This window comes from Phacochoerus africanus, chromosome 11, assembly GCF_016906955.1.
Source record: "Phacochoerus africanus isolate WHEZ1 chromosome 11, ROS_Pafr_v1, whole genome shotgun sequence".
Taxonomy (NCBI): domain Eukaryota; kingdom Metazoa; phylum Chordata; class Mammalia; order Artiodactyla; family Suidae; genus Phacochoerus; species Phacochoerus africanus.
The window spans coordinates 85313635-85331331 of record NC_062554.1 but is presented as its reverse complement, the minus strand read 5'-3'; the positions used below and the strand labels follow the sequence as shown (position 1 = coordinate 85331331).

Below are 17697 nucleotides of genomic sequence, written 5' to 3'. Positions count from 1 at the left end.
GACCTACTGTATCACACAGCAAAATCTACTCAATAGCATGTAATAACCAAATGGGAAAGAATGGATTTATGTATGTAGAACTGATTCATTTTACTGTACACCTGAAACAACATTATAAATCAAACTATACTCCAATAATTTTTTTAAAAGCAGATAAATAAAAGCCTAAATTGAAACCTAAAAAAAGAACTTACATATTATTCCCAAATAAATATGAACGACTTCTCTTTTAAAAAAGTTTTCTCTATGGAGTAAATATCAGACACTGAAACACACCAAGAAAAGATTCTGAGGATGACTATGACTACAAGTAGATGTCAGTGCTGGAAGTTAATTCCACGACTGGATTACCCACTAAAATAGCAATACTCAGCTCTGGGTCAAAGAGAACCCAATTCAAAAAGAAGAACTCCACTTCACTGAATTCATTTATCAATTCTTCCACTACTTTGTTTTAATTCAAACATTCATACACAAATAAAGGTTTCCATATTTTAATTTTTAACATAATATACAGAACCACAATACTATTTCAATTCAAATAATGGGCAATCATATTCAAATAGTCTTTGATTTGACAAGCTGCTGTTACAATACTGAGAAATTTCATGAAAAGGATATTTAACAATTTCTGAGATAATGAAGTATCTTTCTGCTACATGGGCCAATGCATTAATAGTAACCCGTTTAAAAATGCAGCCTTTTGGACTATAAATTATTATAAAAGAACATCAAGATTATATAGATATACTTCCTGAATTTCTCAAATTCATTCCATTTTGAAGGCTGAAGGCAAATGTTACACATTACAACATCCATGAGGCCTTTTCTCCTTTGCACTTACCTGTAAAAATCAGCAACTAAACCACACTTTCCTGTAGACATAGCTATTTCTAGAATACATGAGTATAACCAGAAAAACTACTAGAACTAAATCATCACTTTTACATTAACACTTTTCACCACAATGACATCTCTCCTAAAGAGACCAAAAAAAAAAAAAAAAAATTGGGGGAATTGAGGTTTCCCTTACTGAACTTAATATAACAGAATCATACTTTCCAGCTTTAATACACTTCAGCTCTTTTTCCAGTAGGAACTATCGACACAGCACAATGCCACATACAATTAATCATTCCAGTGAGATGTACATTTAGATTCACAATATAATCAACACAATAGTGCCATACAAAGTTTCTCTGCAGGTAAAAACGCTAAGAAAGGCAACAGTGGACAGTGCCAGACACTGTTAATATAGGAGATTACAGGTACCACTGAGGTACAGAGGAGACCACAAGTTTCAGATTTTTCTCAGCAATGGACAAATGATAAACATTTAGAGAAACATAAAGTAAAAATATATAATTCCACTGTCAATAACATAGTTTTTCAGATACTGTTTCCTTTAACAGGCAAATTAGCTTAACGTAAAGTTAGAGGAAGTGTACAAGATGAGAATATGAAACATTGTTCTTGTTTTCTCATCAAAGGAATGCGCTAGGATTAGCACGAGGATCTTTCTGGTTCCTGTATCTGTAGGTCAGCCAAACACCCAGGATCTGGAATGGAGGAAAGAAAAGAAGAAAGAGAAAGTAACTGTTGTGTATTTATTCTATTTATCAGTAAAATCATCTGGACCCTCTGAAGAACTTTGTATGATGGGTTCAGAGAGGAAGAGGTTTCTTTTCCTTTTTAAAATGCAGCAAGTAAGCCAAATTAGAGGCTCTAAGAAAAATGCCTATGAACGTGGTGGTAGGCTGAGGAATGGCCCTCCGAGTTTGTCTACATCATCATCCCCAAGACCTGCAATGACGTCACCTTACATGGTAAAAGGGACTTGGCAGACACCACTGAGTTAAAGATTATCTGGGTGGGCCCTCTGATGTAATCACAAGGCCCTTAGAAGAGGGAAGCAGGAAGGACAAAAATAAGATATAGACAAAGGGCAATGTGATGGTGGAAGCAATGGGAAGCAGAATCAGGGAAGATGCTATGCTGGTGGCTTTAAAGACAGAGAAAGTCAAGTCAAGGTCGAACCAAGGAGCACAGGCAGCCTCAAGAAGGTAAAACAGGCAGGAAAACAGGTTTCCCCTAGAGCCCCCAGAAGGAGTCTCCATTTTGAGCTTCTGACCTCCAGGAGTGTAAGATGATAAATTTGTGTTGCTTTAAGCTACTACATCTGTGATTATTTTTTAGAGCGGCAATAGGAAACCAATAAACACTGAATCGTCTTAATAGCTAAAATATCACACATTTTGATAATCCAGAAGCAAACTTGTGTTCAGCAAAAATTAAGAAATAACAAAAATCCTGTAATAAATACATTTTCCAAAACAGATCATAAAAAAAATTATCATTCCCACCTTTCAAAGGGTGGGGGGGACATATACTTTTAGAAAAGTAACAAGTTGTGGAGCTCCTGCTGTGGCACAGCAGAAATGAACCCAACTAGTATCCATGAGAATGCAAGTTCGATCCCCGGCTTCGCTCATTGGGTTAAGGATCCTGCATTGCTGTGAGCTGCCATGTAGGTTGCAGATCTCCTGTTGCTGTGGCTGCTGTATAGGCCCACAGCTGTATTGACCCCTATCCTGGGAACTTCCATATGCTACACGTATAGCATCAATAAAGAAAAAAAAAGTTGTCATTATGCCACTTTCCATACCATATTCACTGAAGAGTTAACCAACATAACTTACTATTTTTTAATTAAGAAATGTGTATAGCACAGGGAACTTTACTCAGTATTCTATGATAACCTATATGGGAAAAGAATCTGAAAAAGAATGGCTATGTGTATATTTGTAAGTGAATCACTTTGTGGTACAGCAGAAATTATCACAACACTGTAAATCAACTATACTTCAATTAAACTTTTAAAAATGAGGGAAAAAAGAGGAGTTCCCGTCGTGGCGCAGTGGTTAACGAATCCGACTAGGAACCATGAGGTTGCGGGTTCGGTCCCTGCCCTTGCTCAGTGGGTTAACTAACGATCCGGCATTGCCGTGAGCTGTGGTATATGTTGCAGACGCGGCTCGGATCCTGCATTGCTGTGGCTCTGGCGTAGGCCGGTGGCTACAGCTCCGATTCAACCCCTAGCCTGGGAACCTCCATATGCCGCGGGAGCGGCCCAAGAAATAGCAACAACAACAGCAATAACAACAACAACAACAAAAAGACAAAAAAAAAATGAGGGAAAAAAGAAATGAATTCATTTTGGTTCTGCTACCTCAAAGTTGATTTATTTTTTAAAAATTCTTAGACTTAAAAAGATATAAAATTCTAGTAGAACAAAATAAACTTCGAATTATATTTTCCATTTCAGATCTCTGCCAACTTTTGCTCTAAATTATGTCCATTTGACTTCATAACTACTCATTAGCCCTGTAAACTACTTCTAGAAAATTATGGTCAATCCAAAATTTCCTACACTGACCACAGTAATAATTTCTGAGTTACCATAAAATTCATGACTGGGGGGAGTTCCCGTCGTGGTGCAGTGATTAACGAATCCGACTAGGAACCATGAGGTTGTGGGTTCGGTCCCCGCCCTTGCTCAGTGGGTTAACGATTTGGCATTGCCGTGAGCTGTGGTGTAGGTTGCAGATGCAGCTCGGATCCCGCATTGCTGTGGCTCTGGCGTAGGCGGGTGGCTACAGCTCCAATTAAACCCCTAGCCTGGGAACCTCCATATGCCGCGGGAGCGGCCCAAGAAATAGCAAAAAGACAAAAACAAAAAATTCATGACTGGCAATGTTTATAGTTACAACATGTAAGGGTTGATGCAACTATGGTTTGGTGTGTGAGCAGAAGCAAGGAAAGATAAGTATAATTTAAGGAAATGGAAAGTCTGGTTTGGAGTCTGTAGGACAGGGAGGAAAGAAGGAATTTACTTAAATATACAAAGAAAACTTTGTGTCTGGATCTCATCTTCCCAAATTCATACAATCCAACCAAAAGACCTATATGATAAGATCTGTCATTTTCCTCATTTTACCAGTGAGGGAACAGAGGCATTTAGAGGTTAAATAACTGGGTAATGGTCACACAGTCATGAGTGCTAGAACCGGGGTTCAAACCTGAGCTCCATGCTCTTAAGCACATTTGTTGTTTCATGCATGACAATCTGATGCATTATAGAACATTCTCAGGCTAACAACATCCCACCTAACATTTCAGCCATGCTAATTGTCACAATACTGACGTACTTACAAAGGTCATCAAGCAGCTACTTCTCTGACACCCCTCAACCTGCCCGAGCATCATTTCCCTGACCCTATCTTAGACACACTGGCACACAGGGAGCTTCCAGATAGAATTGCTGAGCTCCTTAAATATCTTTATTATCACCCCCAGGATACGTACAGCTAGCATAGGATACAATCCTTAGGGCAAATAAAGCAAGCACGTAAATTAAATAATCCTAATCTGGAGCCACATTTTGCCAGAATGTAGTTCCTCTAATTCACCTATGACAAAATGCAACGACCTCTTCCTGTGCCCCATGGGTGAACCACTATCTCCTCAAACCCAAAGAGAGCATGGAAAGGAGATCACATGCAAAATGCAAAAACCAACAAAACAAAAAAGATCAAAGTTAGATGATTATTGCATTTTAAGCTAAAGATGTTTATGATGTTAATTTTTTCAAAGATAACACTGACTAGACCTGATCATGAACTTGGCTGATCTAGAACCTACAACCCAGTACGCCTTGTCACCAAAGCACAGTTCTATGAAATGTCTATGTAGAGTGTGCAATAAGCCTGCCCTTTGTTTTTTGGGGTTTTTTTGCTTTTTAGGGCTACACCCGAGGCATATGGAAGTTCCCAGGCTAGGGGTCTAATTGGAGCTATAGCTGCCAGCCTACACCAGAGCCACAGCAACACCAGATCGAAGCTGTGTCTGCAACCTACACCACTGCTCATGGCAACACTGGATCCTTAACCCACTGATCAATGCCAGGGATCGAACCCACAACATCATGGTTCCTAGTTGGATTCGTTTCCACTGCGCCACCACGGAAACTCCTAAGTCTGCCCTTCGTTATTGTTATATTTACTAAATATAGAAAAGCAGAAAGGAATATGCCAAAATACTAATGCTCGTTTATTTCTGAGTAGATAATTTTAGATATATTTAATCTTTCAGCTTCATAACTTTCTGCATTTTTTAAAATTTTTACAAAACATATGTACTAACTTGTAACTTAAATTTTAAATCAATGTTTCATTGATGGTTTAAATCTATTTTCATCAATTATAGTTTAAAGGAAATCTTTCTATTTCACCTGTGACAGGAAACCATCAGCTAGTCAGCCTCGTTTCTTCTAACTTTGAGAATTCTATGAAATACTGAATAAAATAAAAACTTAAAGAGTGATAGTACCTATAAAATAGTCACTATCCAAAAAAATCAAGTTGGACAAATTATTATTATTAAAATCTCTAGCTAGGAGTTCCTGCTGTGGTGCAATGGGATTGGTAGCATTTCTATAGTGCTGGGATGCAGGTTCAATCCCTGGCCCAGTACAGCAGGTTAAGGATCCGTCACTGCTGCAGTTGCAGCAAGTGTAGGTTGCAACTGTGGCTCAGATCTGATCCCTGGCCTGGGAACTCCATATGCTACAGGGTGGCCAAAAAAGAAAAAAATAACAATCTCTAGCTAGGTTTCAAAAGTATGTAAAACACAGCAGGATTCCATGGAAGAACACCTCAAAAATCTAAGACACATGAGTTTATATTCTTAAATAATTGATATTTTTAAAACTAATGGGGGCTGGGAGCGATGAATAGGCAGAGCACAGAGGATTTTTAGGACAGTGAACATACTCTGTATGATTCCATTATTATGGATCCATTTGTCTGAGCCGACACATTGTACAACAGCAAAAATGAACCCCAATGTAGGTTATGGACTTTGAGTGCTTATGATTTGTCAATGGAGGTTCATTTGTTGTGACAAATGTACCACTATGGTGAGTAATGGTGATGATGGCGGAAGCTATGCATGTGTGGGGTAAGAGGGAGACGTGGGAAATCTCTCTACCTTCCTCTCAATTTTGCTGTGAATTTAAAACTGCTCTCAAAAGAAAGAAAAGTTCCTCAAAAAATATTCATAGCTGAAGATGGTGTGATCTGATGAGAATAAAGAGGAGCTGCTCAAAAGAACTAAATTCTCAAAATACATCCCAGATATAAAAAAGAAACCACGTGGCAAAATTCTGATAACTGTTGACTCAGGCCACTGGAGGTTATGGAGATTGCTCATTCTGGTTTTTCCCCAGCTATATATTTAAGTTCTCATGACAAAAACCTATGTTTTCTTTCAATGGAGAGAAAGGAAAAAAAATCAACAGAAGTGCTTCCAAGCTGTACATAAATTTTCTTGAATCAGTGACAGCTCTTTCCTAAGAAAAAGTGAAATGAAAAAATGTTCAGGGTAGAAGATATGTCAGGGAAAGCTTCTTTTAAAAAGTGAATACTGTGCTTGGTCTTTATCTCCACTTGGATAATACAACCAAGTGTGGATTTTTCATTCTTGAAAAAAGAAACTAAATTAGAACAAAATATATACTACATACTCATATGTATATATAATGCACTATCTATAATACATTTTATACATATATAAATATACATATACATATATACAAATATACATACACAAATATACATATACATATATAAATATATACATATAAACAAATTTAACACATGTACTATATACACATATGTATATACTATATACACAAATGCAATACGTCACACGATCTAAATAAGATCTAACGTGTTAACATGGTGATTATAGTTGATAATACTGCATTGTACAAATTGAAATTTGCTAAGAGAGAACTTAAATGTTCTCACACACACACAGAAAATATATATATATGTGTGTGTATGAAATGGTGGATGTGTTAATTACCTTGATAGGAGGAATTCTTTCACAATGTAAACCTACACCAAATCAACATGATTTACACTTTAAATGTCTTACAATTTTATTTGTGAATTATACCTCAATAAAACTGAAAAATATGTATTTACTCTACTTTATTTTTAATCATACAGAGAGAAATATATTTCTAGGCCCAAGATGAATCTGCTCTTATCCAGATGCCACATCAACAGACACACACTTGGTAACTTGTGTGTCCCTATAGAAGCTCCACTTGACCAGAAGTGCAGTATATTCAGTCAGCCAATCCCCAAAGACCAAGTCACGTCTGGGCCTCCTCACCCCAAACAAGACTATGTGGCCCCAGCCAATCAGACTTTTTCTTTTTCCCTTCCTTACTCTTTGTCCTATAAAGGCTTCTTGCCTTAGGCTTTATTTTGCAGTTCCCCTGAAGGGGGCTGCCCTCTTCAAGAAGTGTTAGTTTGTATATATCACCTCAATTGTCTTCTTTAACATAATAATCAAAATGAGAAAGGCCCTTCTAACCATAAAAATTAACTGGATAAACCACAGAAGAAAAAAGCAATAAACTATATGAAAAAAGTAAAATCTTCTATAAATGTTACTTAAAACTTATACAGAAGTTCAGTAAGGGAATTCCCTTTGTGGCTCAGCAGTCAACAAGCCCAACTAGAATCCATGAGGATGTGGGTTCGATGCCTGGCCTCACTCAGTGGGTTAAGGATCCAGTGTTGCAGTGAGCAGTGGTATAGGTCGCAGACACGACTTGGATCCCACGTTGCTGTGGCTGTGGCATAAGCTGGCACCTACAGCTCCGATTCAACTCCTAGCCTGGGAACTTCCGTATGCCGAGGGTATGGCCCTAAAAAGCAAAAAAAATAAAAAATAAAAAAAGAAGTTCAGTAAATGTCAAAGAAATTGAAAGCAGAACCAAGAAGCCAAGTAGAGGGAGGGATGAAAGGAAGACAGAGACAAGCAGGGAGAGGAGGAACTAAAAGGGGTGTGGTAACATTCTTGTGCCCTGGGGTTTCCAAGACTTTCTTACAATAACATACCATATATTTCTATAGTTCATGCACAGTTTTACTTAAGAGCATTATTCTATACACGCTATTCCTGTTATCTGTTTTAAAGAGGAGTACGACATGGGCAACTAACATGACAATAATAGGGGGGCATCATCTCTTTTTAAAGCGGCACAATATGGTGACTTGCACATTAATAATTTACTCATGTCTACAAAATGACAGCTAACACATATTCAGCACGTGTCTTATGTCAGGTATTATTCTAAATATTAGAACTTTTACATGTAATAACTCCTTTAAGCATCAAAACAACTCTGTGAAATAGAAGATTTCCTAGGAGCCTGTTTTTAAAGGATGAGGAAACAGAAGCACAGAGAGATTAAGCAACTTGACCAAGGTCTCACAATTAATAAGCAGTTTCCAACTCAGACAGTGCAGTTTTCAACTATTTGCTCTTATCTAATAGACCATCATTTAACAAGCTCATTATTGAAGAACTCATGCTGACCCCAAAGTTTGCTGTTATAAACCATAAACATTCTTGTGTATTCATTTTTCATAGTTATATAATTATCTCCCTGAAACAAATCACTATAAGAATTTATGAGTTAAAAATTTTTCATTTTGATACACATTTCCAGTTTAGACACATCAAAAATATCCAGAGCTATTAATAAGGCCAATGAGGGAGGAATTAGCATTCCTCAAAAATTATCAAAATAACGTGTGTGGTTTTGCTTAAGACATATATATAAATGTATTCATCAACAAATATATTAATACTGTATAAACATGTAATACAGAAAATAAATAACCATGGTTACCCACCAGTTTTAGAAGACCAGGAACAAAGGGGAGTAGGGAATGGTGCTAGAAACATTTTTCAAAGCATGCTTTTATATAAATGTATGTGAATTATACATTAATATACACATTAAACACTGCGAATATCCTACCTATTCCAAAATTACTTTTTACATTATCATTTATCATACAACTCTAGAGAAGGTAGAGACCCTTGAGATAATCCAGTCTAACCTCCTCGTTCCATTTGTTCATTTACTCTTACACAATTTAATGACCAAGCATTTACCCTGTATAAAGTTAATGCTAGATCTGTGAGGTCTTCTGATTCTAATACTAGTTTTTCATGAAAACCTCCATTCAAACATTCCCAAAGTTAAGTGCCATGCTAATAAGGTAAAATGCTAACCTCTGGAGTTCCTGTCGTGGTGCAGTGGTTAACAAATCCGACTAGGAACCATGAGGTTGCGGGTTCGGTCCCTGGCCTTGCTCAGTGGGTTAAACGATCCAGCGTTGCCATGAGCTGTGGTGTAGGTTGCAGACGCGGCTCGGATCCCGTGTTGCTGTGGCTCTGGCACAGGCTGGCGGCTACAGCTCCGATTCGACCCCTAGCCTGGGAATCTCCATATGTCACGGGAGCGGCCCAAGAAATGGCAAAAAGACAAAAAAAAAATGCTAACCTCTCATGCCCAAAACAGGAATCCCTAGGCAAAGGAGGGAAGCTTTTGAGTTATTTGCACATACCTCTGTAAAACTGAAGAAGAGGCCAATGCCACCAACAAATTGCAAAACCTCTCCAGCATATTTTCCTATTATCGGAGCACATGGTGAGCACGAGTGTCTGCTTTTCATACAGCTCTGTAGCAATATTTGAAAAAAAGAACTTTTATTTCAAAGTACACATATAATAAACAGATTTTTTTTTTAAAGCATCCACCTAAAAATTAGTGTCTGAAATATCAAATCCTATCTGGGGCCTTGGTTCTATAGTAGTGTCCAGAATTCTAAGGTGGCTCCCAAGATGCCCACTTCCCCATGTCCACGCCCTGAATAATTACCCCTTGAGTGTGGGTGGGATTTGTAAATGTGATGGATCATCGCCTCTATGTTTATGCTGCCTTATGTAAGACACTGTCTGAATAGAATGGAGATAGATTCTCACGCTGGCTTTGATGCTGCCATGCTTGTGATGGCTGTGTAGTTAAGACATTAGGGAAGCCTTTAGGAGCTGAGAGACAACCAGCAAGAAAATGGGACATCAGTCCTACAACCACTAGAAGCTGAATTCTTCCAACAATAGCTTGGAAGACCCCAAAGCTCAGAGGAGACTGCATCCCTAGCCCACATTTGACTTCTTTCTGGTGAGATTTGGAGCAGAGGACCCTGCTAAACCATACACAGTCCCCTGACTTGAGAAAACTGAGATAAGAACTGGGTGTTGTTTTACCCACTAATATTGTGATAACATATTACATAACAATATAAAACTAATAATTCCACAAAAGAGGCCTCATTGAGGGGCTATCTAATTCACGGCTCAGAGACCGGATAATTATGAGTTTTCCCCAAATAAAAACACATGTAACCTTCCCAGCAGCCAAGCTCTAAGTCTACTCTCACACAAGATTGGGTTGGAATTGGGAGGCCAGGGGTCTGGCCTGGGACAACCAGATGGCTCTAGGCAGTCCATCACTAGCTCAGCCCCCAGAGAGAAAGGGCATGAAGTTGTGACGGGGAAGAAGGAGGAGAGGAAAGACGGTGGTTCCATGTGTCCTCCACCCTCGGGATGTTTAGCTGGTTGAGAGTTATTTACATGCCTCCTCTGCATCTCTAGGGCTGATCTGCAGGTATTTCTCTTTCACAACTTGTTCTAGGAGGAGCTGAATGAGAAGGAATTAGGAGTGAAGAGCCAAAAGCATCTGTGTCTGGAAGGGCCCTGAATATTCACTACTCTCAGGAGTGAATATTTGAGAATCAACAAATTATAGTGTATATGGAACATAATGCCAGCATATGTAAGACATTTTAAAGTACAATTCAGTATCAGAAAGTCCATCTCTTCTATGTTAAACACTATTTATCAGTATGCAATAATCTCCAAAAACAGTATTTTATACTTTGTACTTACAGCCAGACAGGTGTCATTTGGGTTTAACCTTCGGAACCCACAGCAGTTTAAATTTCTCTGGATGTCATTTCGAGCACTTGCTGTATTGTTCCAACCAACTTCCAGAAGCTGACTCTAGAAAATGCATTTAGTACATATGTTAATATGTGTCATACCTGCACAGACTGTATGAAGCTAGATACTACAACTTTTTTTGTTTGGTTGATTTTGGTCATGGCGTGCAGCAGCCTTATGTGGGATCTCAGTTTGCAGATCAGAGACTAAACCCATGCCATAGTGGTGAAAGCACCAATTCCTAGCCACTAGACCACCAGGGAATTCCCAGAGACTACAACTTTTAATACTGAGTGTACCTAAAATAAATACTCTTTATAAAACCATCAAAACTTTTCAAAGGGTTATGCCTCAATCTGCAACAAAAAGAAAGCACTATTTCTATCCCAAGGAAAAAAGGCCTTAATACTTACATATGATTTAAAGGAAGCACTTAGTTCAAGAGCCTAATTCTCAGTGTAACAAGGCAAATTTTCCATTGCCCCAAAACAGAGACCCATATTCTTCTATGAATTAGAGTCTGAAAAGAGTAATTGCTAGAATGAAATCGCAAACCTTCTGAAGCAAATGTTTCATTGCATAAATGGTAGGAAAAGACTAGATGAACATCTTTTTAAAAGATGAATAGCACTTTTTACCCAGTGTGTGCAAAATCCTATTTAAAGGATGCAAAAAATAGCATCACTTGGTGTCTCAGGACTGTAGTCAGCTCCACAGAAGCAATCAGGAACTAAAGACTTTAGCAATGTGGAGTGAAAAGGCATTTTGAGCAGGAAGAAATTACTTTATATTGCAATCATTCCTCCCCCTTTTTTCCAACACATACTGTGTGGCATAATAAAATAAAAAGAAAGAATCTTTGCTTACCTGTTGCCCCTGGTTCAGGGCTAAACAAGCACATGATACAGAAAACTGAAAAATAAATACAAGTAAGAGAATAATCATGTACTGGGAATCAAAGTTAAGGGTATTTCTGGAAACACTTAAAATAACATAAAGAAGAGCTACTGACAATTTCATAATGCACTAGAAGGAATTCACCCAGAAAATAGGACAAATGGCACTTAGAGAAAGTTCAAAAGAAAATACATACTTTTATTTTGATAATACACTGTAGATATAAATTTATATAGAAAAATACTAACTAATAATAACAACTATTTAAAAGCTGATCTATGATATACTAGAATTTCATTTAAAGTAAAAATTCTTACACAGATAAACGGGAAGTAAGTATAGATAAATGTACGCAAGCTTTCTTAATATTAAGCCTTAAAAAAAAATCATTGTGAAATTCTCAACCAAATATCAATGACTTGGAAATGGCCTAGAGGTCACTGAATCAGTTCAAGGTAACTCTGAATCTGCAGCACAGCAAGAGGATTATACTGCTTGCAGAACACATTCTTCACAAATGTGAAAAGGAGAGAGACTATGTAAATAGACAGTAACTTTACCATAGAGATGTTCCTAATATTGGTTGAACAAATACATATACTGCTTGCCAAGAGTTGCTATCTGGAAATTAAATGCCTAATAATAATTTAAAATTTCTTATAGTTATCAAGAGTACTCAGTAAACTAAGAACAAACACGACTAGACTAAAAAAAAAAAAAAAATCCCACTTATTAAAAAGGATACAAAGAAAAGCAATACTTGATGGTGTTTTACAGCTCCGATCAGCCCCACTAATGCGATCAGGAACAAGAAGATTCCCACTGCGATGACCACGCCGACCACTCGGAGACTGGAAATCAGCCCAAAGCCAATGCCCCAGGCAGCAATTCCAATTAGCAACAAACTAACCAACTGCAAAACAACCACAAAGGGTGGGGAGGGGCAGGGAGAAGAGGGGAAAAACCTTAATTTACCTATTAATATCAAAAACATTTTTCAGACACCTGCTTTATAGAATCTTACAAATGATTGGTAATACTCAACACTGGAACACATAACACAATTTCATTAGAGAGACCTGGTTGAACAAGTTATATTAATCCCTGGCCATGCTTTTTAAAAAACTAATAATAGTCTATAAAATTATATGGAGCTTACAGGTCATGTGGTTTACCAAGCCCAAATAATTACTACTTAAACCTTTGAAATAATAGTATATGTGAGACTCTGTCCAACATATCGGTTTCTTCGCGTAGAATCACTTCTTTCCTTCAAAGCCCATGACTGTCACCTTCTCTGTGGTGCCTACCTAGTCTCCAGCAAACTAACTCATCTCTCCATTTTCTGGGCAATCTCTGTTCTTTGAATATGTTTCTATTGTTCTTCTCATTACGTTAACACTGTTTTGAAGCCTGTTTCTCCTAGGATTCTGTGAGCAACTTAAGAGTAAAGACCCCTTCTTTTCACCCTTCTGTACCCCCAGAATCTATCACAGAACCTGGCCCTTGGGAACCATCAAAAATTTCCCACAGCAGTGCTGCTGAAATGATCACTCTAGGTATCATTACCTACCTACTAGAATGCAAATAGAGAGATTATTAAAACTTTTAGGATGAAAAGAGTGTAAGAGATTTTAACTATGTAGACGAAAAATGGCATTTTCAGCAAAAAGAAATTATTTTATATTCCAATCATTTAATTTACACTCTTATAAAACAAAACTGGAGTTCCCGTCGTGGTGCAGTGGTTAACAAATCCAACTAGGAACCATGAGGTTGCGGGTTTGATCCCTGGCCTTGCTCAGTGGGTTAAGGATCCAGCGTTGCCATGAGCTGTGGTATAGGTCGCAGACGTGGCTCGGATCCCGCGTTGCTGTGGCTCTGGCATAGGCTGGTGGCTACAGCTCTGTTTAGACCCCTAGCCTAGGAACCTCCATATGCCACAGGAGCGGCCCTAGAAAAGGCAAAAAGACAAAAAAAACTTAAAAATTTAAAAAATAAATAAATAAATAAAACAAAACTAAGTGAAGAAGTCAAATTCATGCTTCAATTGGTCGTTACCTGTAAAACTCCAGGTTACAACTACTTCTTTAAAATAGCACTTAAATTGCAGGCCACATAAAGATTATAATTAACTGATAGAAGATAGAATTTAAACAGGTATGTGGCAGGGGTTGGGGTGAAGAATGTGGAACAGAAAAGAGAGTGCATCTTCAAGTCACTCGAGAGCCAACCATTTCCTGGAGCAAGTTGAATATCTTATAGGGAAGAATCGTAGTATATAAAGTGTACTTCCTAGTACCACTTCAAAGCCTAATAAATTCTGAAGTGTGAAATTAATCTTCACTCATTCAAATGGACCTGTACTTAAATGTGTAATTTTTATACATGTAGTCACAGTTGATCAGACACAAATTTAAAATGAATTGGTATTCTGAAATTTCTTACACATGTAGATATATAAGTAAAATGGCTAAACACTAACAGATACAGCAGCTGTTTGTGTTTTCCTATCCTTTTACTACAAAGCAGCAAAACTTGAGAATGAAAGAAATGATCCATAGTATGACAGGACCAAGCTATGCAATTATTCAGACTCAGTGTTCTCCACCTCGTTGGTACACACTTTTGTTTTCAGAGGGAGAAGAAGAGGAAAAACTTCTCACAAATATTGCCACCCAGACATGAGTTCTTCTCATTTCCTCAACTGTCTCTTTTCAGCAGGTCCTTTTCTATCTTTCTCATTATCATCTCACAGTCTTCTCACAACTTCAAACTATCTTGGATTAAGAAAAAGTCCTCTGTCCTTCACAAGGGAGCTTATTTCTGGCTTCGCTGTACCCAAATATAACACAATTCCTCTCATGAGGTGTAAAAGGTGGGAGCTCAAAGGAGGTGTGAAGGAGAGGGAAAAGGTGCGTGGAGAAGGTAATGCTGAGCATCCTTAACCGCACTGTGGGGCCAAACACCAAAGATGGTCCACATTTTCAACACGGCAGAGTAACCTGCTCCATCAGTCAGGGTTCTCCAGAGAAAGAGAACCAATAGGATATACAGTAAAAGAGAATGAGAAAGAGATTTACTTTAAGCAACTGGCTTATGTAATCGTAGGGGCTACCAAGTCCAAAATAGGTAGGGCAAAATGACAGGTTGGAAATTCTGGCAGAATTTCCATGATGCAGTCCTGAAACAGAATTCCTTCTTTCTTAGGAAGCCTAATCTTTGTTCTGAATGCTTTCATATTTCATATTGTAGATAAGGCCCACAATTACTTCAGGTCAATTCAGTGTAAATGTTAGTTACATCTAAAAAACACCTTCACGGCAACATCTAAGCTAATGTTTGAACAAACATATTAGCATCAGAGCCCAGTCAAGTTGGCAGCTAATATTAACCAACACTTGCGAACTTCAGATCCTGGGTGTGACGCCTACTTCCTAATTTACTTAAATTCAGGTACAGGACATTTACTTTGTATTTCTTTTCTTTTTTCTTTTCTTTTTTTCCTTTTTAAGGCCTCACCCATGACATATGGACATTCCCAGAAATAGGGGTCAAATTGAAGCTGCAGCTGCCAGCCTACACCACAGACACAGCAACGCAGGATCCGAGCTGCACCTGCGACCTATGCCTCAGCTTGTGGCAACACCAGATCCTTAACCCTCTGAGTGTGGCCAGGGATCGAACCTGAATCCTCACAGAGAGTCCTTAACCTGATGAACCACAATGGGAACTTCTACTCTGTATTTCTTTTTTTTTTCTTTTTTCTTTCTTTTTTTTTTTTTTGTCTTTTTGCTATTTCTTTGGGCCGCTCCCGTGGCATATGGAGGTTCCCAGGCTAGGGGCCAAATCGGAGCTGTAGCCGCCAGCCTACGCCAGAGCCACAGCAACTAGGGATCCGAGCCACGTCTGCAACCTACGCCACAGCTCACGGCAACACCGGATCATTAACCCACTGAGCAAGGGCAGGGACCGAACCCACAACCTCATGGTTCCTAGTCGGATTCGTTAACCACTGCGCCACAACGGGAACTCCTACTCTGTATTTCTTTACTTAGTGTTAGGGTGAAAAAGATCAGAATGATGAATAATATGATATATAAAATTCTTCTAAGCCATAGTTTTAAAGAATCCTTTTGGGAATCATACCCACTCTTTAACAATATTAAGGAAATTCTTACCACAAAATATTCATCAACAAATAGCTGGTGCCCACTATACACCAGAAGCCAGAGACAAGATATTCCTACTAAAATAAAGCTTGGCAAACTTTCTCTGGAAAGGGCTCAATCAATAGTTACCATTTGGCTTTATGGAACACATGCACTCTGCCACAACTATTCAATTATAACACAAAAGCAGCAACAGATAATACATAAATGAATAAGCAGGGCCGTGTCCCAATATTACTTCATTTACAGATAATGAAATTTAAATTCATGTAATTTTCCTGTGGAACAAAACATCCTTCCCTTGATCTTTTTTCAACCACTTAAAAATGTGAGAGCATTCTTAGTTGTCCAGTTATACAATAACAGGCAGTGGGGTGGATATGGCCCATGGGCTGTAACTCGCTGACCTTTGTTCTAGAACTCAGGGTAGAAGAGAATGAAACATTACAATAGGACAAATCATTGCTACATTAGAGATTTTCACCAAGTAGGGCAGAGAAGAGAATGATTATAAAAAAAAAAAAAAATCCAAATATTTGCAGCAACATGGGTGGACCCAGAGATTATCATACTAAGTGAAGTAAGTTAGAGGAAAATAGATATCATATTATATCACTTAAATGTGGAATCTAAAAAAAAAAAAAATGATTCAAATTAACTTACAAAACAGAAGTAGACTCACAGACAGAGAAAACAAACTTATGGTTACTAAAGGAGATAAGGGGGGGGATAAATTAGGAGTTTGGGATTAATATATACACACTACTATATATAAAATAACCAATACATATATACATGTGTGGGTGTGTAATATGTGTAACTGAATCACTTTGCTGTACACCTGGACCTAACACAAGATGGTAAATCAACTAAACTTCAATTTAAAAAAAAAAAAATATGGATAAACAGACTAAATCAAAGACTGCAAAGAAACCATAAAAGAGCAAATAGCAGATTGAAAAATCGACCCTAACTGCTTTTTACCATATATAGTACAAGAATGAGTATTTTATCAGATGGCAGAAGATATGACTAAATGAAGTGTCTAAAAAGGACAAGGTCATCCTGGATTATTATCAAGTGGTCTCTAAATGTCATCGCAAGCATCGTTTTAAGAAAGAGGCAGCAGAAGATCAGAGAGATAGAGAGGAGACAATGTAAAACCTAAGCAGAGGTTGATGTGACCACAAGCCAAGGAACACTGGCAGCCACCACAAGATAGAAGAGGCAAAGGGGCAAGGAACAGGTTCTTCCCTGAGGCCTTCAGAGAGAGTGCAACCCTGTCAGCAACTTGATTTAGAAATTGTGGTCTCCTGAACTGTTAGAATAAATTCCTGTTGTTTGTCAGCCAGTGTATTTGTGATAAATTTTTTACAGCAGCCTGCATAGCACACCCCAAACAATTCACACATCTGGAGCTGAACAAGTCAGGAACATCTGTTACAGAAAGCTGCCTGATATTTAACTACCGATGTACTCCTACTATGTACCTGGAGTGAGGTACTGCCTGTCAGCAGACTCTCTACTGGCTCCCAAACCAAATCTTTTTTTTTTTTTTTTTAAGGGCCACACCCACGACAATACGTAAGTTCCCAGGATAGGGGTCAAATTGGAGCTGCAGCTGTAAGCCTATGCGACAGCCACAGCAACACCAGATTTGAGCCACATCTGTGACCTACACTGCAGCTGGTGG

The 17697-nt window shown here is 38.2% G+C and overlaps 1 protein-coding gene across 1 annotated transcript in view; it reads right to left on the bottom strand.

Moving 5' to 3' along the window:
• Nucleotides 1-478: 478 nt before the first annotated feature.
• TSPAN13 (tetraspanin 13) overlaps nt 479-17697 on the bottom strand; it is a 37317-nt gene continuing 20098 nt past the window's right edge. The window contains exons 2-6 of the mRNA XM_047752977.1: nt 12578-12745; nt 11803-11883; nt 10882-10995; nt 9498-9611; nt 479-1559 (exon numbers count right to left, since the gene is read on the bottom strand). Of these exons, the coding sequence (XP_047608933.1) occupies nt 1485-1559; nt 9498-9611; nt 10882-10995; nt 11803-11883; nt 12578-12745 (552 nt within the window). The 3' untranslated portion in view covers nt 479-1484. The remainder of the gene's footprint in view (nt 1560-9497; nt 9612-10881; nt 10996-11802; nt 11884-12577; nt 12746-17697) is intronic.